General features: G+C 45.7%; 1 protein-coding gene across 3 annotated transcripts in view; it reads right to left on the bottom strand.

Annotated features, from left to right (window-relative positions):
• Positions 1-4,076: 4,076 nt before the first annotated feature.
• The window catches only part of KIF13B (kinesin family member 13B), an 84,366-nt gene continuing 69,574 nt past the window's right edge, over positions 4,077-18,868 (bottom strand). For 2 of the 3 annotated variants that reach the window (XM_072858250.1, XM_072858249.1), the window contains exons 35-37: positions 14,601-14,663; positions 12,027-13,050; positions 4,077-9,385 (exon numbers count right to left, since the gene is read on the bottom strand). In XM_072858250.1, coding sequence (XP_072714351.1) covers positions 9,093-9,385; positions 12,027-13,050; positions 14,601-14,663 — 1,380 coding nt within the window. In that variant the 3' untranslated portion in view covers positions 4,077-9,092. The remainder of the gene's footprint in view (positions 9,386-12,026; positions 13,051-14,600; positions 14,664-18,868) is intronic. The other variant, XM_072858252.1, reaches the window with a different exon arrangement.

Below are 18,868 nucleotides of genomic sequence, written 5' to 3' on the forward strand. Positions count from 1 at the left end.
TCATCCTGGCCTGGTTGTGCGCAGTAGCTCGGGGGTCTCCAAACAGGGTCTGCGGGGTGGGTGAGGAAGAGCTTCATAAAAACAGGAAAAGAGTTTCTGCAGCGGGTGTGTCTGACTTAGCAGGTAGCAGAGTCTTACTATCATGGAAATCGATGTATTTATTGAAATGGTGTCCAGGTTCTGCAATGCTCATTAAAATCCCTATGTGCAGCCAGGGTTTGAGGGTGATTTTGGGGCTTTGCTCAGGATGGCCACCCCCAAGACAAGGGTCAGGGCAACTCTTGGCACATTGGAGCTGCGGCTGATGAGCCGTGTACCTTTGGGGTGGAAGCACCTTTCAAACTGCTCCTTGTGCCTCTCAGGCATCACTGGGGTGGGGGGGAATCTCTCACCCCTGTCGTCAGCTGAAGATCTGCTGTGTTTGCTGGGGGGGTTCTGGAGGGAGCAAGCTGGGGCTGGGGGAACCAAACCTCCAGGGAGCGTGGGGCTGTCACCACCCGCCTGGCCCTGCTGCCTCCTCCTGCCTTGAAGGCTAAGCTCCCAGAACGGTTGGCTTTTGATTATTTTTCTCATTGGGTTTGGTTTCGTTACAAGTTAATCCCCATTTCACTTCAGTCTCGTTTCTGTCATAAGGGTGACCCACTGGAACAACTCGGCCACGACGGAGGAGTTGATGGCGGGGGATGTGAGTTTTTTTGGGGGGGGATGTGAAAGGACCCACACACAGAGGGCGGGGGGGGGGTGCTTTCCCAGTGTGAGCAGGTGCTGGCGCAGAGCCTTTTCCCAAGGAGAGCGGCTTCACAGATGAAAACCAGGAATGCAGAGAAGTTGGAGATTTAAAAAAAAAAAAACAAACACCCACCAGAGGCCTGTGTGTTGCAAAAAGCTCTGCTTCCAGCCCCCTTTGGGCTTTTTTTTTCTTTTCCTAAGGAACTAGATGATCAGGGCACATCTTTCTTTAACAAAAAAACCAACCAAACAAAACCAACAAAAAAACCCCAAACCATTCATCACAGGTCAGTGGCCAAAGGTGAACAAAAATCCCCCATAGAAATCTGCCCAGCTCATGGCAGAGCATCTCCTCGCATGGCTCAGCCAGGGTCGAGCGAGAGCGTGGCTGACCCCCCCACACACCGGAGCCCCCGTCCCCTCCTTCCCTCGGCTGCCTCCCCCAGCTGCAAGCCAGCGGCTCTGGGGGTGACTTCCCCGCTTGCCTGTTTGTGGCAAAGGGCTTGAAGACAAGTGAGGACAATGAAACCGGTATTAATTTGAAGGAAAGCAGGGGGGAAAAAGGTGTTCTTTGTGGTTTAGTGTTTTTTATTTATTTTCCTGCTCGTTTTGATCGGTGCCTTTTAAAAACAGCTTTGGCTGAAGAACAGAAAGCAGAGCGTGGTTGCGGTGCGGAGAAGGTGTTACGACCACCTTCCAGGAAGAGCGATGTTTGAACAAAGTAACGGCACTTCAAAAGGCTCCTGTGTTTCAGCCAAAGATTATCTTTTTTTTTTTTTTTCAGAAGGTAAAACATTAAAGGGAAGTGGCTTTAAAGAAAAAAAAAGCAGCTGTATTTTCGTGCACTGATTGCAAGACAACACCGATAAAAATATCCTTTGCTAAATGACTTTCAGGAGGGATTGTGGAATCAACACAACGTTTGTCGCTTAAAAAAAAAAAACAAAACCACAACAAGATAAAACAAAACCACCCCCAAATAAAAAAAATCTGCATCAAACCCTGCCAGTTGTTTCCAATGTGAAGCCCTGTTTTGGAGAAAAATGTTGCCAAAGCCAATACTGTGCCCCAGGGCGGAAGGGTCAAGGACGTCGTGCTGCCCCGCAACACTGGCTGGGGGCCTTGGGTTTCTCCTCACCCTGAGGCCTTTTGGGCCGGCAGGGTTGGTGGTAGCAGGCTCCCCTGCAGCCCCAGCCCCCCCGCCTGTGCCTACGGAATAACCCCCCTGAACCACAGCAAGGGCGAAAAGTCCCTGGGAACCCCGCGGCACCCAGGGCTCATTGACAGGCAAGGCAGCAGCAGGGACATGAGGAAGACCCCGCTGTGCGCTGGGGCAGTTCTAGGACAGAAGATGCAGGGCAGGGCACAGGACGGCTGCCCAACATGGGCGTTGTTTGGCAGCGCTCCTGCCTGTGAAGGAGGCTTGTGCACACCAAGAGGCTCCATTAAGCACTGGCATGACTCACCAGCACCTCCCTGCCTGCGGCAGGTCCCGCCGTGCCACCACGGCCGCTCCTCGGGCACCGGTGGGTGCGTTTAGCGCGAAGAGAGAAGCTGCAGCATCGTCCCAAGCGGTTTGACCCACGGTGCAAGCAGCGAGGTGAGCAGATGGTGGCACAGGGCAGCTGTGCTGAGTGATGGGCGCTGGCACGGGGTTGCAAGGGCCAGGGAAGGATGGCTGCAGCATGAGGAATTCGTTATTTGTTTTGATTGTCTTTTTTTAAAATTTAAAGTGATCAGGTTTGCTGATTCACTTCCATTACATTAATTAGAGACATTGATAATCTGTAAGAGGCGCCTGCCCAGCCTCTCACCACTCTGCCGAAACCCCCAGCCCATGACACAACCCAACGGCCGATGCCTTCAGCAGCACCAGTGCAAGGAGGCTGCGGCCGGGCAGCCCCGGGGCTGTGGTGGGACCCCGTGAGGCAGAAAGCCCCGCTGAGCAACAGGGAGAAGGTTTGTTGTTTGTTTTGTTGTTCTTTTAAGAGGCAAAGCTTTTACACCCCAGCCCTAAGCAACACAACCGTACTGCACCGTTTCCCAGCCCGTGTGACAGTGGTCCCTTGCAGAAGGCACCGCAGGCAACAGGGTCAAGTTTTTAGGCTGTAAGACACGAGTTGCCTTGACCGTGCAGGAAATGAGTTTGCAGTTTTCCTTCCTCTATGCTGTACCTCACGTCCATGGGGCAACGCCAGCAACTGCTGCCATCTGCTACTGCCATGGACAGCAATGCTGCCGGGAAGCACGTGGCTGCTCCGAGGAAGTTTCTTATTTTTCACACCAGTGGTGGACAACCCCCAGACCATCTCATGGTTCTTACCCCATCTGAACCCTCAATCATAAAATAAATCAGTTCTTCCACCTTACATCTTAGTTCTCGTTGTGAATTCATAACCAGGACAGACCGGCTCTGGCAGCAGCCGCTGTCCCCTTCCCCTCGGGGCTGGCCGGTGCAAACCAACGCTGAGCTCCTTGGAGTAGCCCGTCTTCGCATCCATTGCTTGCTGCATCTTGTACAGCTTGGGGGAAATCAGGTAACACCAGGCTGTAATCACCTTAAAATAAGCGTTAGCACGAAGTTCAGAGTTGTTCTGATACAAATGTTAAAATACCAGAAGGGAATTTTAAAATACCTTCGCACAATTGCCAGCATCAGGAATTTTAACAGGAATTTTAAAATTTGTATCCCCAAAGGGAACAAGCCACATCCCAGCTCCCTCCCCACTAACCAGGTCGTGGATTTTTAAGCAGTTTCCCTGCCAAACTTGCCCCATCCCAGCCAGCACCTGCCTTCCCCGCCCCCAAAGCACTGGGGCCATCTGCCCAGTTTTAGGGGGCTGCACGCAGTTGGTTTTTACAGCCCGAAGGGGAACAGAAAGAGCGGAGGAAAGAAAAATCGCTGCAGTGACTAAGGGCAGGGCCGGCAGCAACAACCCCTTGCCCAGTCTGACGCTCACCAGCTGGAGGGCATGGGGGGAGCACGACCAGACCTCCGTCTGCTTTTATTCAGCATAACGTAGCGTAATGATGTTAAATAAAGCCTTCCCTTGGCTCAGCACAGCTCCATGGACCCCCGCCCTATGACAAGGGTTCCCACACCTGAACAGATGTAGGCAAAGTGCTATTTTCCTGAGCACCAAAAAGGAGGGAGGATGGAGGGAAGGCAAAGCTGCGGGATTCTCTCATCGATGGGAAGGTCCCTAAATTGCAGGCAACAGGGCAAAAGCCTTGTTTGAAACAGATCTCGGCACCCTCGAGCAATGCTACTCCATCGTCGGGCTGTGAATGCATCTAAACCTTTTGCTGATACAAAGTGGATTAACAAAGCACAGACTTACCGGCTCTAAAGATGATGTTTATTTAGGTACTGCAGGCTGCGTTGCATGTATAATACAATATTACAGTAATTTAGTATTGTACAGAAATAATTAAAAACTTTACAGCTCATTACAAAGTATCTTTGGATTTTAGCTCATTTGAAGTACACCGATCGACACGGAATACCACAGCGTAAATAGCCACTCTTTATATACAGACCCACTACATTTACAGAAATCAACAGAAAGACGAGCTGGAAAAGGCTCTCCCAAGACGCAGCGGACGTTAGCGGTGGTGAAAAAAGCAAACCCTACGTCGGCTGCGATGAGCACGCCTGGGGCGCGCGGGGAGGAACGGCACTGAAGACAAGGATGTCTGAAGCGAGGCGGGAACGCGCTGATTCACACCCTGCCGGTTATTGCTCGGAGCGCGGCTCCTGTATCAGCTTCAAAATCAGTTTGGCAGGGGAAAGCGGGGGGGAGAGCAGCTGCCTTCTCCTGCCGAACAAAAGCATCGCTCCTACTGAGCGGGTAAGGCCGGCGAAGGGGAAACGTCTTTAACGCATCCCTACCGCTCTGCGCCCTCTCGCTGGGTTTAAGGGGCCCCAAGCCACGTCCCTGTTCTCTCCGCTGCGGCGTTCAGATGCCAGAGCCAGGACAAGGCTTAGCCACGCTGCGCCAGGAGGCTCTGCCGGCAGCCGAACCCCGCCTAGGCAGGGGCTCACGGGCAGACAGCAGCAGCCGAGCCTTTCTTGGGGGTGAAAAATATGATGGTGGTTTAGGAGGAGGGTGGAGAGCGCAGAAACCAAAGCAAAGATGGATAAAGGAGATCTAGGAACAAGACACTTATCTGTGACCCCAGCTCAAGAGTATTTTGTAGCGTGACCAGTCCACATCTTTACTCATCACGATCTCCCTTTCCTAAAAGCTAGGCAGCCTGGAGGCCGGTATGAAATCCAGCCCCTCGCTGCGTTAGTTGCTGACCCAGGGATAAGGCACTGCGAAAACTGAACTTCTTGTGCAAAGAACTGGCAGTACCAGCGTAAGGACAACACAAGCATCACCACAGAAAAGACCCTTCCACAGCTCCGATACCGTACAAACAGGTCTGTACAACCAAGCTCGTTTTGTACAGGTTTCTGTGACCGATGGGCAGGAAGAAGGGGGGTTTCTTGGTTCGTAGGAGAGCAGAGAGGTGTTGAGCATCCCGCCTCGTGGGCGGCAGTGGGAGCAGCGGGGAGCTTCCATCTCAACCACTGACAAAACTCCCTTCTTAAGGACTCGGGCAGTATTACCACACAGAACTCGTTTCTATTAGTTTTCCTCAAGTAAACTACGTCATTAAACAGGGAAGAGCCAAGGCCCTCGAACTGAACAGGTATTATTTTGGACATAGGGATCAAAACACCAGGAGAAAGCCGAACACAACACAGGAAGAAGTCTTGGCTTGGTTTGAGAAAACCCAAAAAAGTTCCTTCAAAAAAATACCATCCTCTTGGCTGACTCGGAGCAAACGACACCACGCTTCAGAACCCCGCACCCCGTGCCGAGGAAGGGACCTGCAGAGCTGCGGACACAGGTTCAGACTGTTACGTTTCCCACAATTTTCTACACCCAGAATCCGAGACCCATCCATGGTTCAGGGATACAGAAAGCAAGCTTGCACCACCGAGCAGACACAGGAGATGAGACACTCGCTACAAATTACAGTTCCTGCATTAAATAGTCGTCTTCTTCCCTGTATAAAGTGCATGAAAATCTTGGAAAATATGCATAGCTATTAACACGCCAGCCTCAGTTGCTGGGCGGTTCCGGGTAAGAGCACCTCCTCCTTTATGCTGAGCGTAGAGTTTTTCTAATGTTCTCAATAATTAAAAAAAATATCTATATACTACCTTCATTATGGTTTTAAACTGTTTTCTGGTTAGTTGGCTTAGCTGGTGCAGAGTAACAGATGGCTTCGAGTAGAGCGATGTGCACTCACTGTGCCAAAATCTTGGCAAGTATCTTTAGAAGAAACCTCACGTGCCCAGGAAAGCCGGGGTGAGCAGGAGGGAGTCAGAGAAGTCCTCCAAGAACGTCCTCGTGGCCGAATTTGATTTGTTTGGCTTTCTGGAGCTTGTGCCGCATCGGGGCGATTTGGTTAGCATGGCTTCTTTTCTGGGGCAGGTGTCAGGGTGGGATTTGAGGAGAGGTTTAGTTTCAAAAGTCAAACAAGACTGTAAAAACCAAGAGAGCTACGAGTAAAATCTTCCCTCAACCAAAGTCAACCAGGCGCTCCGTTAACAGAGCACTTCATCATGCTAATCATCCATTCAAAACATACCAGCCATATTTAAGATGTTTGCTTCCAGGACAATTTATCCTAGAGGAGGCAGTGAGTATGTTATGTCCAAACCGCGTTTCATACCCCTCTAAATACGGACAGCACGGTTTTGTAACATGACCGAGGGCGGGTGGAAGAGGAAATCCACCCCGTATCAGTCGGTTGCAGCCTCCGACCACGTGCTCCAGATGTGCAAACACCAAAATATGTCCTTACGCGGTCAGAGCTGTAGTACAAATACAGCCAGAGGAATTTATAATGGGTAGCATAAATAGTGAACTATTAACCCAGCTGCCTTCTGCTTGACCCTTTCACTGCTGTGACTTGGATACCTTTACACTGGTCCCGGAGAAGTCCAGTCTTCAGAGACAGTGGTGCAAGAAAAGAGGCTTCAAAAGGACTTGGACAGGTTCTTCCCTTCATATCTCCCCCAAAGGGGCCACCTAGCAAACATCAAGAAGTTTTACAGATATCCCTAAATCCAGTACATGAAATGCTGAGACAAAAAAAAAAAAACCAACCAACTATCAGTCAGGGGCTGTTTCACATTAGCTAACTTTCTGCAGCACATCAGACAGAACAAAGTGCAATTAGAAAAACGGTAAAGATGGGTTTTAGAAAACTTACAAGGCAGTATAAGATGCATCAGATTAATTAGCGGGTGGTCTTTCATCAGCAAGACCCGTCGCACCCCAAAACAAAATGTCCTTTTGTTGCATGAGTTGTGCCTATAAAAAGTTGCAATTTTAAACCCCAAGATTTTAGCATCTGACTTACTCATTACTAAATTTCCCCCATCGTCTCGGCTTGAATGGGCAGGAGCTTTGTGCAAAGGAAAAGGAGGAAAAACTGTACACTAAAAATATCTTTAAAAGCTGGTCTGTACATTTTGTATTAAGATTTCTTTACGAAAATTTAGGAAACACTGAAACTAGTTACACAAAGCTGAAAGGATATACGAATCCCTGGCAGTACTATGCATGCTGCGCTGTAACCCATCCCACTTATTTCTGCTACAGATTAGTTTCTATTTTAATTTTATTCCTTCTGCATAAATGATATTAATTACAGTAAATCAGCATAATTATCTCCCTCGCTAAGCATCCCTATCTCCTTTGATGACAATGTATCTTTCCCTTGGACCTCTGAACCAGATGGCTAAGGCACTTAAATGCCCACGTGCAGCATGGGCAGCGACTAGATACGTATTAAAGTTTAATCATTAATTTAGCATCCTAAATATTCCCCACGTAGATAAAACGTCTATTGCTCAAGCTGTCCAATCCCCCCGTGATGACTGAACAGGATATAAACAGCTCAGAATATAAAAGTCTGTGGCCTTTCTTGATTTGTGAGAAAATGAGTGCGTGTACGTAGATATGTGCACATGTATACATACACACATGTACAGTAACATGTCATTTGTGCCACAGGCAGTTAAAAACTAGCAAGGGTTACCAAAAATAAAATCAAGTTTTATAAAAGCCAGCCCAAACCTCCCATTTTCAAGAGAGATTCATTTTGGGGACGACTCTTCAGCTGTTCAACCAGGTTTGCTGTCGCGTGCCGCTGGGACGGTTTAGCTGGCGACGGAGGCACCTCCTCTTTGGATCGACGCTCGGTATGGTGCTAGTGGAGCTCCTCTGTGCAACGTCAGGCAGTGGATGATTGTAAAGCGCAAACATTTCATATTTTAAAATAATAAATAAAAATAAATAGAGTGGATTAATCCCGTTACAAGGACAGCGACCCTCTGCTTTGCCTAACTGGTAAAAATCCAAGTGTTTCCAAAGGCTGGGTGGGAACATGGAAGCATTTAAGTGCCGATATCTCTGCAAAAATCCTCTTGGCCCACAGGACAGAACCAACAAGAAGAAGGTCCTGCCACTTTAGGGCAAGTGAGAGAGGGGATCCTGTCATGGTGAGAGCACACGTTAAATAGATTACAGACAGCAAATTCGCTCAACTATCCTCTTTCCTAAAAAGAAGGGATCAAAAATATTACAGAGTGCGTCATGGGCCTTCTCCCGTTCGCAACAAATCAGCCGGAAAGATTGTGCTGATTTCCACAGAAGGAGAGAGGGACAACAGGAGAGTAATCAAAGCAGGCACCGGTCTCAGGTCACATAACCAGAGAGCTGTTGCTTCTTTAAATAAAGGGGTTTTGGGGGTTCTTTATTCCCAAATAAAGTTTCATGTTCGCATCTCTGGCTGTCTGGAATCATTATAACCTTGCCCTTTCACCACGTATTATGCGATATGGACACAGCTCTTACAAAATTAGAAAAGAACTGTTCTTTTGGGGAGGTTTTTTTTTTTTAGAATTGCCAGTCACACCGAGAGAAGCACCAGTGCGTGGGTAGTATTTTGGGAGCTATTGGAAAGTCATGCCATAATTTGAACAATTTACGCGTCTCTTCCTTCTCTGAAAGGTGGAAGAGAGCAGAGCTTACACCCACCCACCGCCGCGAGCTTTCACCGGCTGCCATCAGTCATACCCTGAAGCGTCACAATTCGTAACAGGAAACGAAGGACGTAGATCCAGCACCATGACAAGGCAAAGAATTAACATGTCAATCACCCAAAGCAGAGAAAAAACCCTTCATTAGTGTTTGCCACAAACTAGAAGTTCACATGGTTGGTTTAGCTTCCCGAAGCTTGAAGACCTGCTCCCCTGGCTGCGTTGCGCGGTGTTTGCTGCAGCGGGTAGGGCTGTCTCAGTTTGCCCAGGATTTCCTGTTCTCCGCATTTTTCTGGCTCTTCTCCAGTCGCAGCGTGGATCCTCCTTCTGATTTCGCCAGGGCTGTGAGCGAAGCCAGGTTGGAGGCTGAGCCGGAGAAGTTGCCACTCTTCCTGTTCTCAGCAGCAGCTCCTCCTTGCAACCTCAATCCAGTGCTCCTCCGTCTTGCTGGTCCCGTGGCCTTTTTAACTCTGCCTGGTTTCACAAGCAATCCATAGCCTGGGTTGCATCTGAAATACTGCTTCCCTCCAATCGAGCCATCATTCTTACCTTTGACAAGAAGAGAAAGAAAGATGATAGACAAAATGGCTTTTACTCTGTGCATATGGTGTGCTGCTAGGAGGACACCAGAAGAAGAAAGCAAGAAGAAAATGCTGAGAGGGCAAACGACTGTTCTCTGTGAACACACCATGAAGGTAAACACCCAGGAGGAGAGAGCACTATGGGTGCTGGAGGACAAAGCTGGTAGGAGAGCAAACAAATCTGAAGATTGACACGGTTATTGACATAAAGACAAGTCTTCCAACTACCAGAGGAGTAGAGAAGCGGGAGTAGCCTTCCCACAGGAGTGAAGATAAAAAAAACCAACCATCAGCTGGTTTTATATCTGAACTCGATAAAATTATAAGATTAGAGGAAGCAGCTGCCTGTGACAGCAGAAGGCTGGACTTGATTCAGGTGGCTCCTTGTGCTCCAGTGACACCAGTACACTTCACGGCCGAGCACCAGCAAAGCCACTGCATTCAGCCAGTTAGTCTAAATGGGACACTCCACCTTATTCTTCCGCCCCACTTGCTATTCAGGGGACTTCTTTAATTTCACCAAAAGTGTTAAATAATCAGTTCAGCAATAGATGCATTAGCAAACTATCAGGAAGGAAGGAAAAAAGACATTTAAAAGAGCTTTTGGTTTTCTGAGTTGATGAGAGTCTGAAGTTGAGGAGAGTTAGTTTCCATGCCATAAAAGCTCCACAGAACAGAAAGAATAATTTCTTTACACTGATGCTGTTGCGATCTTTCTATTTCTCACTTTAGATCATTTAAAATTCTCACAATCACTGTTCTGAGTACCGGGACAGAGACCGCTCCCATCTGTAAAGGCAATGTGAAAAGATACAACAGCTCTTTAAATGACATAAGGTCACCCCTTTTGTTTTACGGGTGTTTCCTTCTCTCTACCACCACTACCGCGTTGGGTCCAATATACCCTCAAGTGGCCACGGACTTGGACTTCTACCCGTTTGTACTGTGACAAAGATACAACTTTGTAACCGTATTTCCCAAGTGAAGCTCCAGATGTGCTAGAAGCCAGTTATGCTCCAACAAATCAGGGACTTAATCCTTGTGGAAACAGAAGGGAAAAAAAATATCCAGTAACATCAGCAACTGAGTCCTCAACAGACCAAAAATCTCATGGCTGTTCGACTTTTCCACAGACAGTGAAGCTGATGCTTACCGGGTATGTGCAAACAGCTTAACAGAATTAGCACTGTGGACTAGAGTAGCCAGACAGGGAGGGAAGGTGACTTACCAAATTGAAATGAACCTATAAATATATATATATATATATTTTTTTTTTTTTTTTATAAGGCATGAATTCAGGACTGAGAGTCGGGTCTACAGCTTTCAAAGGGATTAGAGCTACAGTTTGCTTTCCAGGATGGCAAACTCCTGAGAGTTTTCTGAAACCATGTGAAAACACACTGTCCAGTTTAGCTTTTATGAGCACACCATGCGCAGGGAAGATAACCGCTCATTTAATGGGAGTTCTGGATCCTTGACCCAGTATTTATCTTGGTGAACGGCTCCAATCTCAGGGAAGCGTGCAGCAGACACGAGCGTGGGCAACTCCTCGGGACGTGCTGATTCACCAAACAGAGCCTGCACTGCAGACTTGGAATGCTACAGCTTGGTTAAAAGGATTTAAATAAGGAGCTTTACGTGTCCTTGGTAAACCAAACCCTCTTACTATATCAAAGGCAGCGGTATCTACTGCTTGTCTCTTGAATTTTCCACTAGCACGCCCTGCCTTCCCCCAATCCTGCCTACACTTGGAGAAAACAAGTGCCATGAAAGTGGACAGGAACCTGCAGAGGAAAGGAGTTAGGAAGCCTGGGGCTCCAGCAGATGCTGGCAGAAATGCCAGCCATCCTCTTTCTTTCATCTCCCTCACTTTAAAGGGCCTGTGCTGAAGTCACTGTTTTTCTGTGCCGTGCTACAACAGCACATATGAACAGAGCCTCCCCAGGAACAGCACCCTAGTTTCCAAAAAGTGTGTATTGGAGCCTAAATTCTGGGAAGCCTACAGTTGTACAGGTAAGAGTCCGACAGGAATGACAAATGAGAAGCTGAAAGAAACCTTAAATCATCTCTATGTCCGGGCAGTCAAGGTATGATTATTTCCTACTGGTTTTCATATATATAGATATATACACACCAATAGTCTTTTGTAATTTTACAGCTTATTTTAAAATAGCTTGTGAGAGACTTGGATCTTATTTAGCCTAAATGTTCCTTTGCTTATTTGAACCCCACAACTCCTGTTGCGCTTTGGATACTCTTATCCTCAGAGCAGAAGTCCAGAAGAGAACTCTTTGGACACAAGGTGTATCTCCTGCAACTACACACTTACTGAGCTGCATCGTAAAAGCAATCCCGATTCCTACCTCCATTGTAAGAAGCCAATGAAATAACTGAAAAGGGACATAAATCAGCTGGAGGTCAATGAGACTAGGTTTACAAAGGCAGACTGGAAAAAGATTACAGCAGGGAAAGAACTTTTATATTTCCCTTCTCAAAATGCACCCAGTAATGGCTAATGAAACCCCCCTCCATCAAAAAGCGGCGTTAAAATGAACACTGCAAACTCTGACCTGCTGTCTGCTTTACACCCAGTCTAGATCATATTTTACCTGAAGGTAAATCCAGTTCGACACCAACCCATGTTCCCTCTTGAAAGTCTGTGGGCCCAATATATCTAACGGTGCCTGTCTTATTTGCGCCAACTGTGACATATTCTCCCTCTTTCAGCCACTCGGGAATTTCATTGGCATCTTCAGAGTCAGAAGTCACCTCCAGTTTTTCTTCTGCCATCTCTGATCCATTATGGTTCAGTCCACGGGCAGCGGACGTGCTCTTTTGCCCTTCTTGCTGCTCTTCTGTGTTTAGTGAACACATGGGATCTGTCCCCAGCATGCTCGTAAAGGACTTCAGCTCCGATGTCTTGACTTTCTGGATTTTGAAGGGGGAGGCTGCAATGCTGGGCTGGGACAATTGGTCAGGATGAATCTGTGGTTTGGGAAACCCCAGTTCTGAAGGCCCAGGAGTCATTTCTTTTTTCCTAGCTTGTCCTGTTGACTCCATTGATTGTTTGGATAACAACTCCTTCTTTGGAGTGGAGGTAGAAAGAAAGGTTTTTGCATCAGTGGCTACAGAGGCATCGTTTGCCTGCTCACTTTGAGTCACAGGAGATACGCAAGATTTTGATTTCAAAGCATCATTTCCATTCACTTCAGTGCTGTCTTTAGGTCTTGCGTGAGCACTTTGAAGGCTGAAGGCAGGTTGACTCTCTCTCTTAGCACTGAGACAGCTTTCTGAAGAACTGTCCGAGTGCCCTGGCATGTCAGAAGAAGAGACCTGAGCCACAGCGGGAGCTGGGAAGTCACTCACTGCAGGCATTTGAGCCCCTGGCTGAGCCACAGCATCACTTCCCGCTGCAAGGGCTTCAGAGAGGGTGGCTGTCGAGACGCTATGTGAAAAATACCCACTGGAGGCTTCACTCAGAGGACTTGGAGGTCCTTCCTGGGAGTCCTGCACCTGGGTGTCTCCTGTGGACTGCTGCAGAGGCACTTTGGGTGTCTTTTCCGGACTCTTGTCTGCTTCACATGGCTGCACTGCAGTTTCGAATGGCTGTTTCCCTACTTCCTCTTGGTTAATCTGAAACAGAAGAGGATAGTGACTGTGGAGCTCTGTTACCCAAAATATCTGGGCTAAAAGGACAGATACAAGGCCTCGGGGAAGTACCAAGGCCTCCAGCTTATCTAAATCCCTGTGTATCTGCAATCTCCAAAAGATGCAAGCTGATCTCAAGTCAGCTTTGCAAACCTGGTAGGATTGTCAGCTCATTTCTTCCATTAATAAGAAAAGTGTTGACTAAAAGAAATACGTTCCCCAATATTTACTGAAAAATTATTTATATTACAGGAATGGTCATTTGCTGTTTGAATACCAGGATTTATATGAAATGTGAAACAGCCATGATCTATAAGTCTCTCACAGTTATTTGGCTTAACTCTCAGGATTGATAAATCATGCCTCTCCAACTAAACTGTCATTTATGTCCCCGTTTCCAAATGCCATTCCCACCTCAATGCCGCCAGCACCACACACTTTCAGAGTATGAAATTAACTGCACCTCATGAGATTAACAGCCCATTTTAGTGATGTATTTCTTGGCTGTAAAGTTTACTAAATCTGATAGATCAATATCTTTTGCCAGCACATGTACTCTAAAAGATTAGGATGTCTCTAAATCTCTTTGGGAAGGAGGGAGGAGACTGCTAATATGAAGGGGAAAAAGAAGTGGTTGGAGGACAGCAGATTTGTACATGTCCTATCTTAACCCTCAGGTGTACATTTTTGTTTGCTGTTCAAAATTTTGTGGTTTATCCCGTCTAGTGGTTAAGTGTCCCAAACTACAGGATTTGCACTTTATTCTGAAGTGCCTTTTCCACTGGAAACGTAAGCGGCATTTGAAGAAAGAGAGATTTGATTGAATTACAGGAATTTCAGAACCAAAGGCTAGCTTGCTATTGCTAAGCGAAAAGTAATACAGAAAAGTTTTTTGAAATATTCCTGCGGATTAAAGACATATTTTAAGCTTTTGCATGGAGAGGGTGGTGTACACATGGTCTCTGGAGCTCTGCTCTTTCTTTGGGCTTTCCCTTTTAGGCGTTCAGATAACACACATTTTGCTAAGACAATAAAAGCACAGTGGGAGAAAGCTGATTTGCTATTCATAAGACTGAAGTTCTGCTGAACTATAGGAGATCATAGGGTCTATTTTCTCTCCAGCTTTGCAAGAGCCTTTTTTCACGCCGATATCATGAATTGGCTTGAAATGTAAAATTGAGAATTAAGCTCAACACTCAGAATAAGAGACATGTTCTGTTTATAGAAAGCGTCAGAGCCTAGCAATTTGCCTTTTAAAGCAGCAAAACAGCTAAATTTTAGCTAGTTAACTGCTAATGCAATCATATGATTAACCAGGCTTTCAAATATAAAAGTGTAACCAGCGATATAAAGGAAGATTTTACCAGGACCTAAGAAAACACAGCAACACACACTACATTTAATTGTCTCACAGTGAAGCAACAATAGAAGTGCAACAGGTTTTAAGTAGCTAACCCAGCAGTTCCTTTTGCCACCTCTGGTTTCCAGGCACGCGAATATGAAAACTGTATCATCACATCCAGGGATGTGCTTACCTGTTTTAGCCTTGCAGCGCTGGCATCAACACTGGCAGACTGAACCATAATTCGTGGGACAGCCTGTAGGAATGGGGGGGGGAGAAAAAAAAAAAAAGAGAGCATCGCTCACTTAAAGGATTAAGTATTGTCAAACTGGCAAACATTAAAACTTGTATTTGAAGTTTTGGAATCACAAACAAACCTTTGTCAAGAAAGGACAGAGCATTGCTATTTTACTGCATTTTGATAACATACTCTGAAGGGGTAAAAACCTCAACCAAGGCATCCCTGAATTTTAACACGTAAGCAGCTACAAGTACAACCTCAAAGGGTACAAAGTTTTCTTTTATGCAGTCTGTCAAAGACAGACCACTGAGCAACCGGATGACAAAGAGATCTGAGGTCACGCTGGGCTGGCTAGTGAAATCCTCAGCTTCAATCCATCTCCAAAACTCTTTCTCCATCTCCAGTATCTTAAGTCAGTTTAGATTTTAGCATTGTTTGCTTTAACTCAAAAAGGAAGCCAGAAACAAGATCTGTGCATCCTCTTTTCAAAGAGGGCATCACCACTGCCTGCTAGGGTGAAGACTACACGTGCCATTTGCTAATCACAATATACTGGTCCTGTGCCAGAAGAACCGCTTCTGTGCTTCAACAGTATCTTCTCTTTTATAGCATGGGGCTTGATACGAAGCCATTGACAATAAATGTCCTCACTTTCTCCGTATTCAGGTTTTTATGTTAAAGATTTGAAATAATCGCTCTTCTAAGACTACAACAGCAAATTGTGACACCTGACTATAAATCTTAGGCTAAGCTGGCAGCTTGGGCTGTCATGCACTGTTGACACAGGAGTGAAAGCAACCACCAGTTCAATGGAGAACCTTGGGAAAGGGAAGCATGAAGAAAAGGAGAGAGGAGAAAAAGGCAGAAACATCTCTCTTTAGCACTGTTAATGTACTGCAAATGCAGGTTCATACTTTTGGGGAAAGAGCTCTTTAAGGGCGACATATTATACAATTTGGGAGCAGTCTGCTTTTTTTCTTTTCTCTCCAAGGGACTTGAGAACTCCTTCTGTAGAAATATGCAGGCAGTGCTCATCTCAGAGGGAACTATTTCCAGAATTCGACAATCTGTTTAAAGAACTGGAACTTTCCAGCTGAAGAGTAAGGTACTCTTCTCTTGCATCCTTTCTAAGTACAGTAAAGCAGGAATATGACTAACGCTGTCCCAAAAATAAACAAACCTGGGGGAGAAGAACAGCTATTATTTATACAGAGATTGCCAGATATTAAATAAAAACATGGTTGTTCAAGGTAAAAAAATAAAAAGACAAAAGACGGACAAAAAACCCAACAGCTTCACAGTGGATCAAAATAACTTTTTGTAAAGACATTAGAGCTTCAGTTCAATAAAAGAAAGCAGAAGAGAGAGGGTTCGCTTGTCTTTAAACCTACTAATTGAAAGTACACCAGTGAAGTGGGGTTCAGAGCAAACTGGCTCTGTTTCAGGTGCACAAGGTATTAGCATTTTGAGATCCTCACTATGAGATGCACTCCAGGAAGCGGAGGGTGACCCAAATCAGAACAAATCAATGAAGCCTAAAAATAAACACAGCTTTAGGGCTCATGCTCCAGTGGTTTTCAGACACCTCGTACTCCAGAACTTCAGCTTCCTTTGGAATAAAGTGGCAATCTTCTAAGGCAAAAGTATTAACCTGAAAGCAACTGTAGTACTGACTTGTGACCGAGTCTAGAGATAGCTTAGAGCAATGAGGTGCAGTGAGTACTCTGACTTGTCCTAAGTATTAACTCAGACATGCAAGGATAGCTTAATTGTCGTAACAGCCAAAGTGTTTCACTTTAACAAAGACTAGAGAGGAGAGGGATTAACTTTCTTATGAGAAAACCCTGCAAATTTTAGGTTTAATAGAGGCTTATCACGGTGTTAAACGGAGCAGAGTATTTGGCAGAACACTTATTCTCTCCTCTTCAACCATCTTTGAACCATGGGTTGGTCCATCTTGGCAGTGCAAGGCCAAGCTATTAAATATCACCTTTTAATGAAAAAAATATCTGCAGTCACAGGGCATTAGGGCTAATCCCTAGGCAGGCACTTACACAGCACTTTAAACCTTCTACAGAGGTGCAGCTGAACCTCAGTGAGAAGCCAAGACTCTTGAATTCAAATTATCCTAGTTAAATATCTCCATGCTCCAATGCTAAAAGCACTGCATTTTGGCATCTCAGAAAGGTTGCGTGAAGGAAAAACACCGTCCTTGCTGCTTCCACGCTACTGTTTGTCATCTGCTATAGCAGGGGAAGCAGCCTTTTTCAGCAGACCTTGTATCAGGAGCTAAAGGCAGCTCCAGGCTCCCACACTGGCACCATAACACGACTTGATCTTCTTGCCCCATTTTCTCCCACTAGACGTGCCATCTCTGGGAAGTGCTCTGAGGTCTAGCATTATTATCCAGAGATAAGCACTCAGAATTGGAATAAGAAGAAGTATTTAAGGATATTTCTCGTTCCTTTGATTTCCTTTTCTCCTTTTAAAACAAATAAACAGAGGAAAGTGTTCGTTTTTTTTTCTCTCTCAAAAACCTTCAGTCTTACAGCATGTAAATCCCTGAAATCTAAAAATCCAGTTGATATCAAATAGCAAAAGAAATAAAACCGTTACACTTTACTCATTCCTCATCAAGTTCTCCTCCTGCAAGGATGAAAAAAATCTCAAAACTACAGTAACTTTGCCAAGCAATGTTTAGAAAAACACGGAGAAAAAAGCAATTATGAGAAGTGGCACTTGCCCAGCTTTGGTGTTGACAAGAAACAGATGGGCAGAAACACCCTCACTGGGGTAGCAAGGGTACTAAAACAAATCTTTGTTATGAAATGGAGTCAAGTTACTTGGGGGGGGATACTGAAAACAATGTGTCTGACTATCTGCAAAGACATTTACTGGATGAAAAATATTTCTGAATCGAGAGCCAAATTCTCTTGTTAAACGTTTGTAGATAGCGACTGCTAAACTAGACATATATATTTACCCCATGGCAAAACATGACCCTTTTACAGTGATAATTTTTGGCACAATTTCTTCAACCAACTTGACAAAATATAGAGTAAGAGAGAACATGAAAGCAATTCACTTTAAAGCATCTTTGAATCTCCGTAGAACAAAAATTGTTTTTTTCTTAAGGGCTGCTACTCTGTGCAGTGAGTTTATAAGGATTTCTAAGAGTGCATATTTTCTGGTCAGATGGAAGGTCAGTTTGCACGTACTTTGAGGTGACCAAAAGCCATGTTGCTACTAGTGATTAGAGTAATCTGGAGACCAACCTGGTATGTTGGTGAGCTTGACTAGGAAAAGCAAACGTCTATCTCGCCCCACTTATAGAGGCACCAAAATTAATCCTAAATGAACTCTTTTTCATACCATATATTACATATATATAATGGCAACCTCTTCAGTGAGCTCAGAAAAGCACATTTGGTATTCCTATGGCATTAAACATTTTGTAAAACGCCCCTGACAACGGTGACTGATGACTTCAGTACAAAGCCTTTGGACTTCACGTCACTGGATGAAAATCCTTCAATGTTAACACCCAACGTGCAGAAAGTTCAGCGGCAGTTAACAGAACAGCCTGGGCCACCGCGTACAAGAATTATCCTCCAAGCTCCAGAAATGGTCTAGCCAAGGTTATAGCTGATGCAATCCTAAAAGGGCATTATCAGAAAACTTCCACTGCTCTTGTCTATGCTTTACCATCCGCAGATAGGAGAGACTGAGCTCAAGGACTGTACCACTGACAGTATTATGTTCACATCACCATTTAAAAGCAGCTATTGGAAACTTCTGCAGCAGGGCATAACAGTTGCTTCATTAAATGTAGATTGATATCACTTTTGAGCACTCGGGATAAAATACTTTCACAAGACATACACAGCAATGCGGTAGGAATTCTGAATCCCCTAGTACAAAGCCAAAAAAGTTGAATCCATTTTAAAAAGGTCCCCCATTTTAAAACCGTCCCCCTGCGACGGTGTGCTTCCCCCGACCTTTATCTCCTGCAACCCTGCTTAGGTGATAACCACCAGTGGTGATTGTAATGGATGCATCTGGTCACGATGGCTGCATCGCTCAAAGTGGCTTCAGGAGACAGACAACACCACAATAGCCTAGGGCTATTGTGCAATGCACCCACCGAAGAAACTAAAACCTGTGGTCGGCATGCAAATATGACTATGGGTCAATCATCTTATCCCCATAAATAGTGAGCA

This window comes from Ciconia boyciana, chromosome 3 (assembly GCF_034638445.1).
Source record: "Ciconia boyciana chromosome 3, ASM3463844v1, whole genome shotgun sequence".
Taxonomy (NCBI): domain Eukaryota; kingdom Metazoa; phylum Chordata; class Aves; order Ciconiiformes; family Ciconiidae; genus Ciconia; species Ciconia boyciana.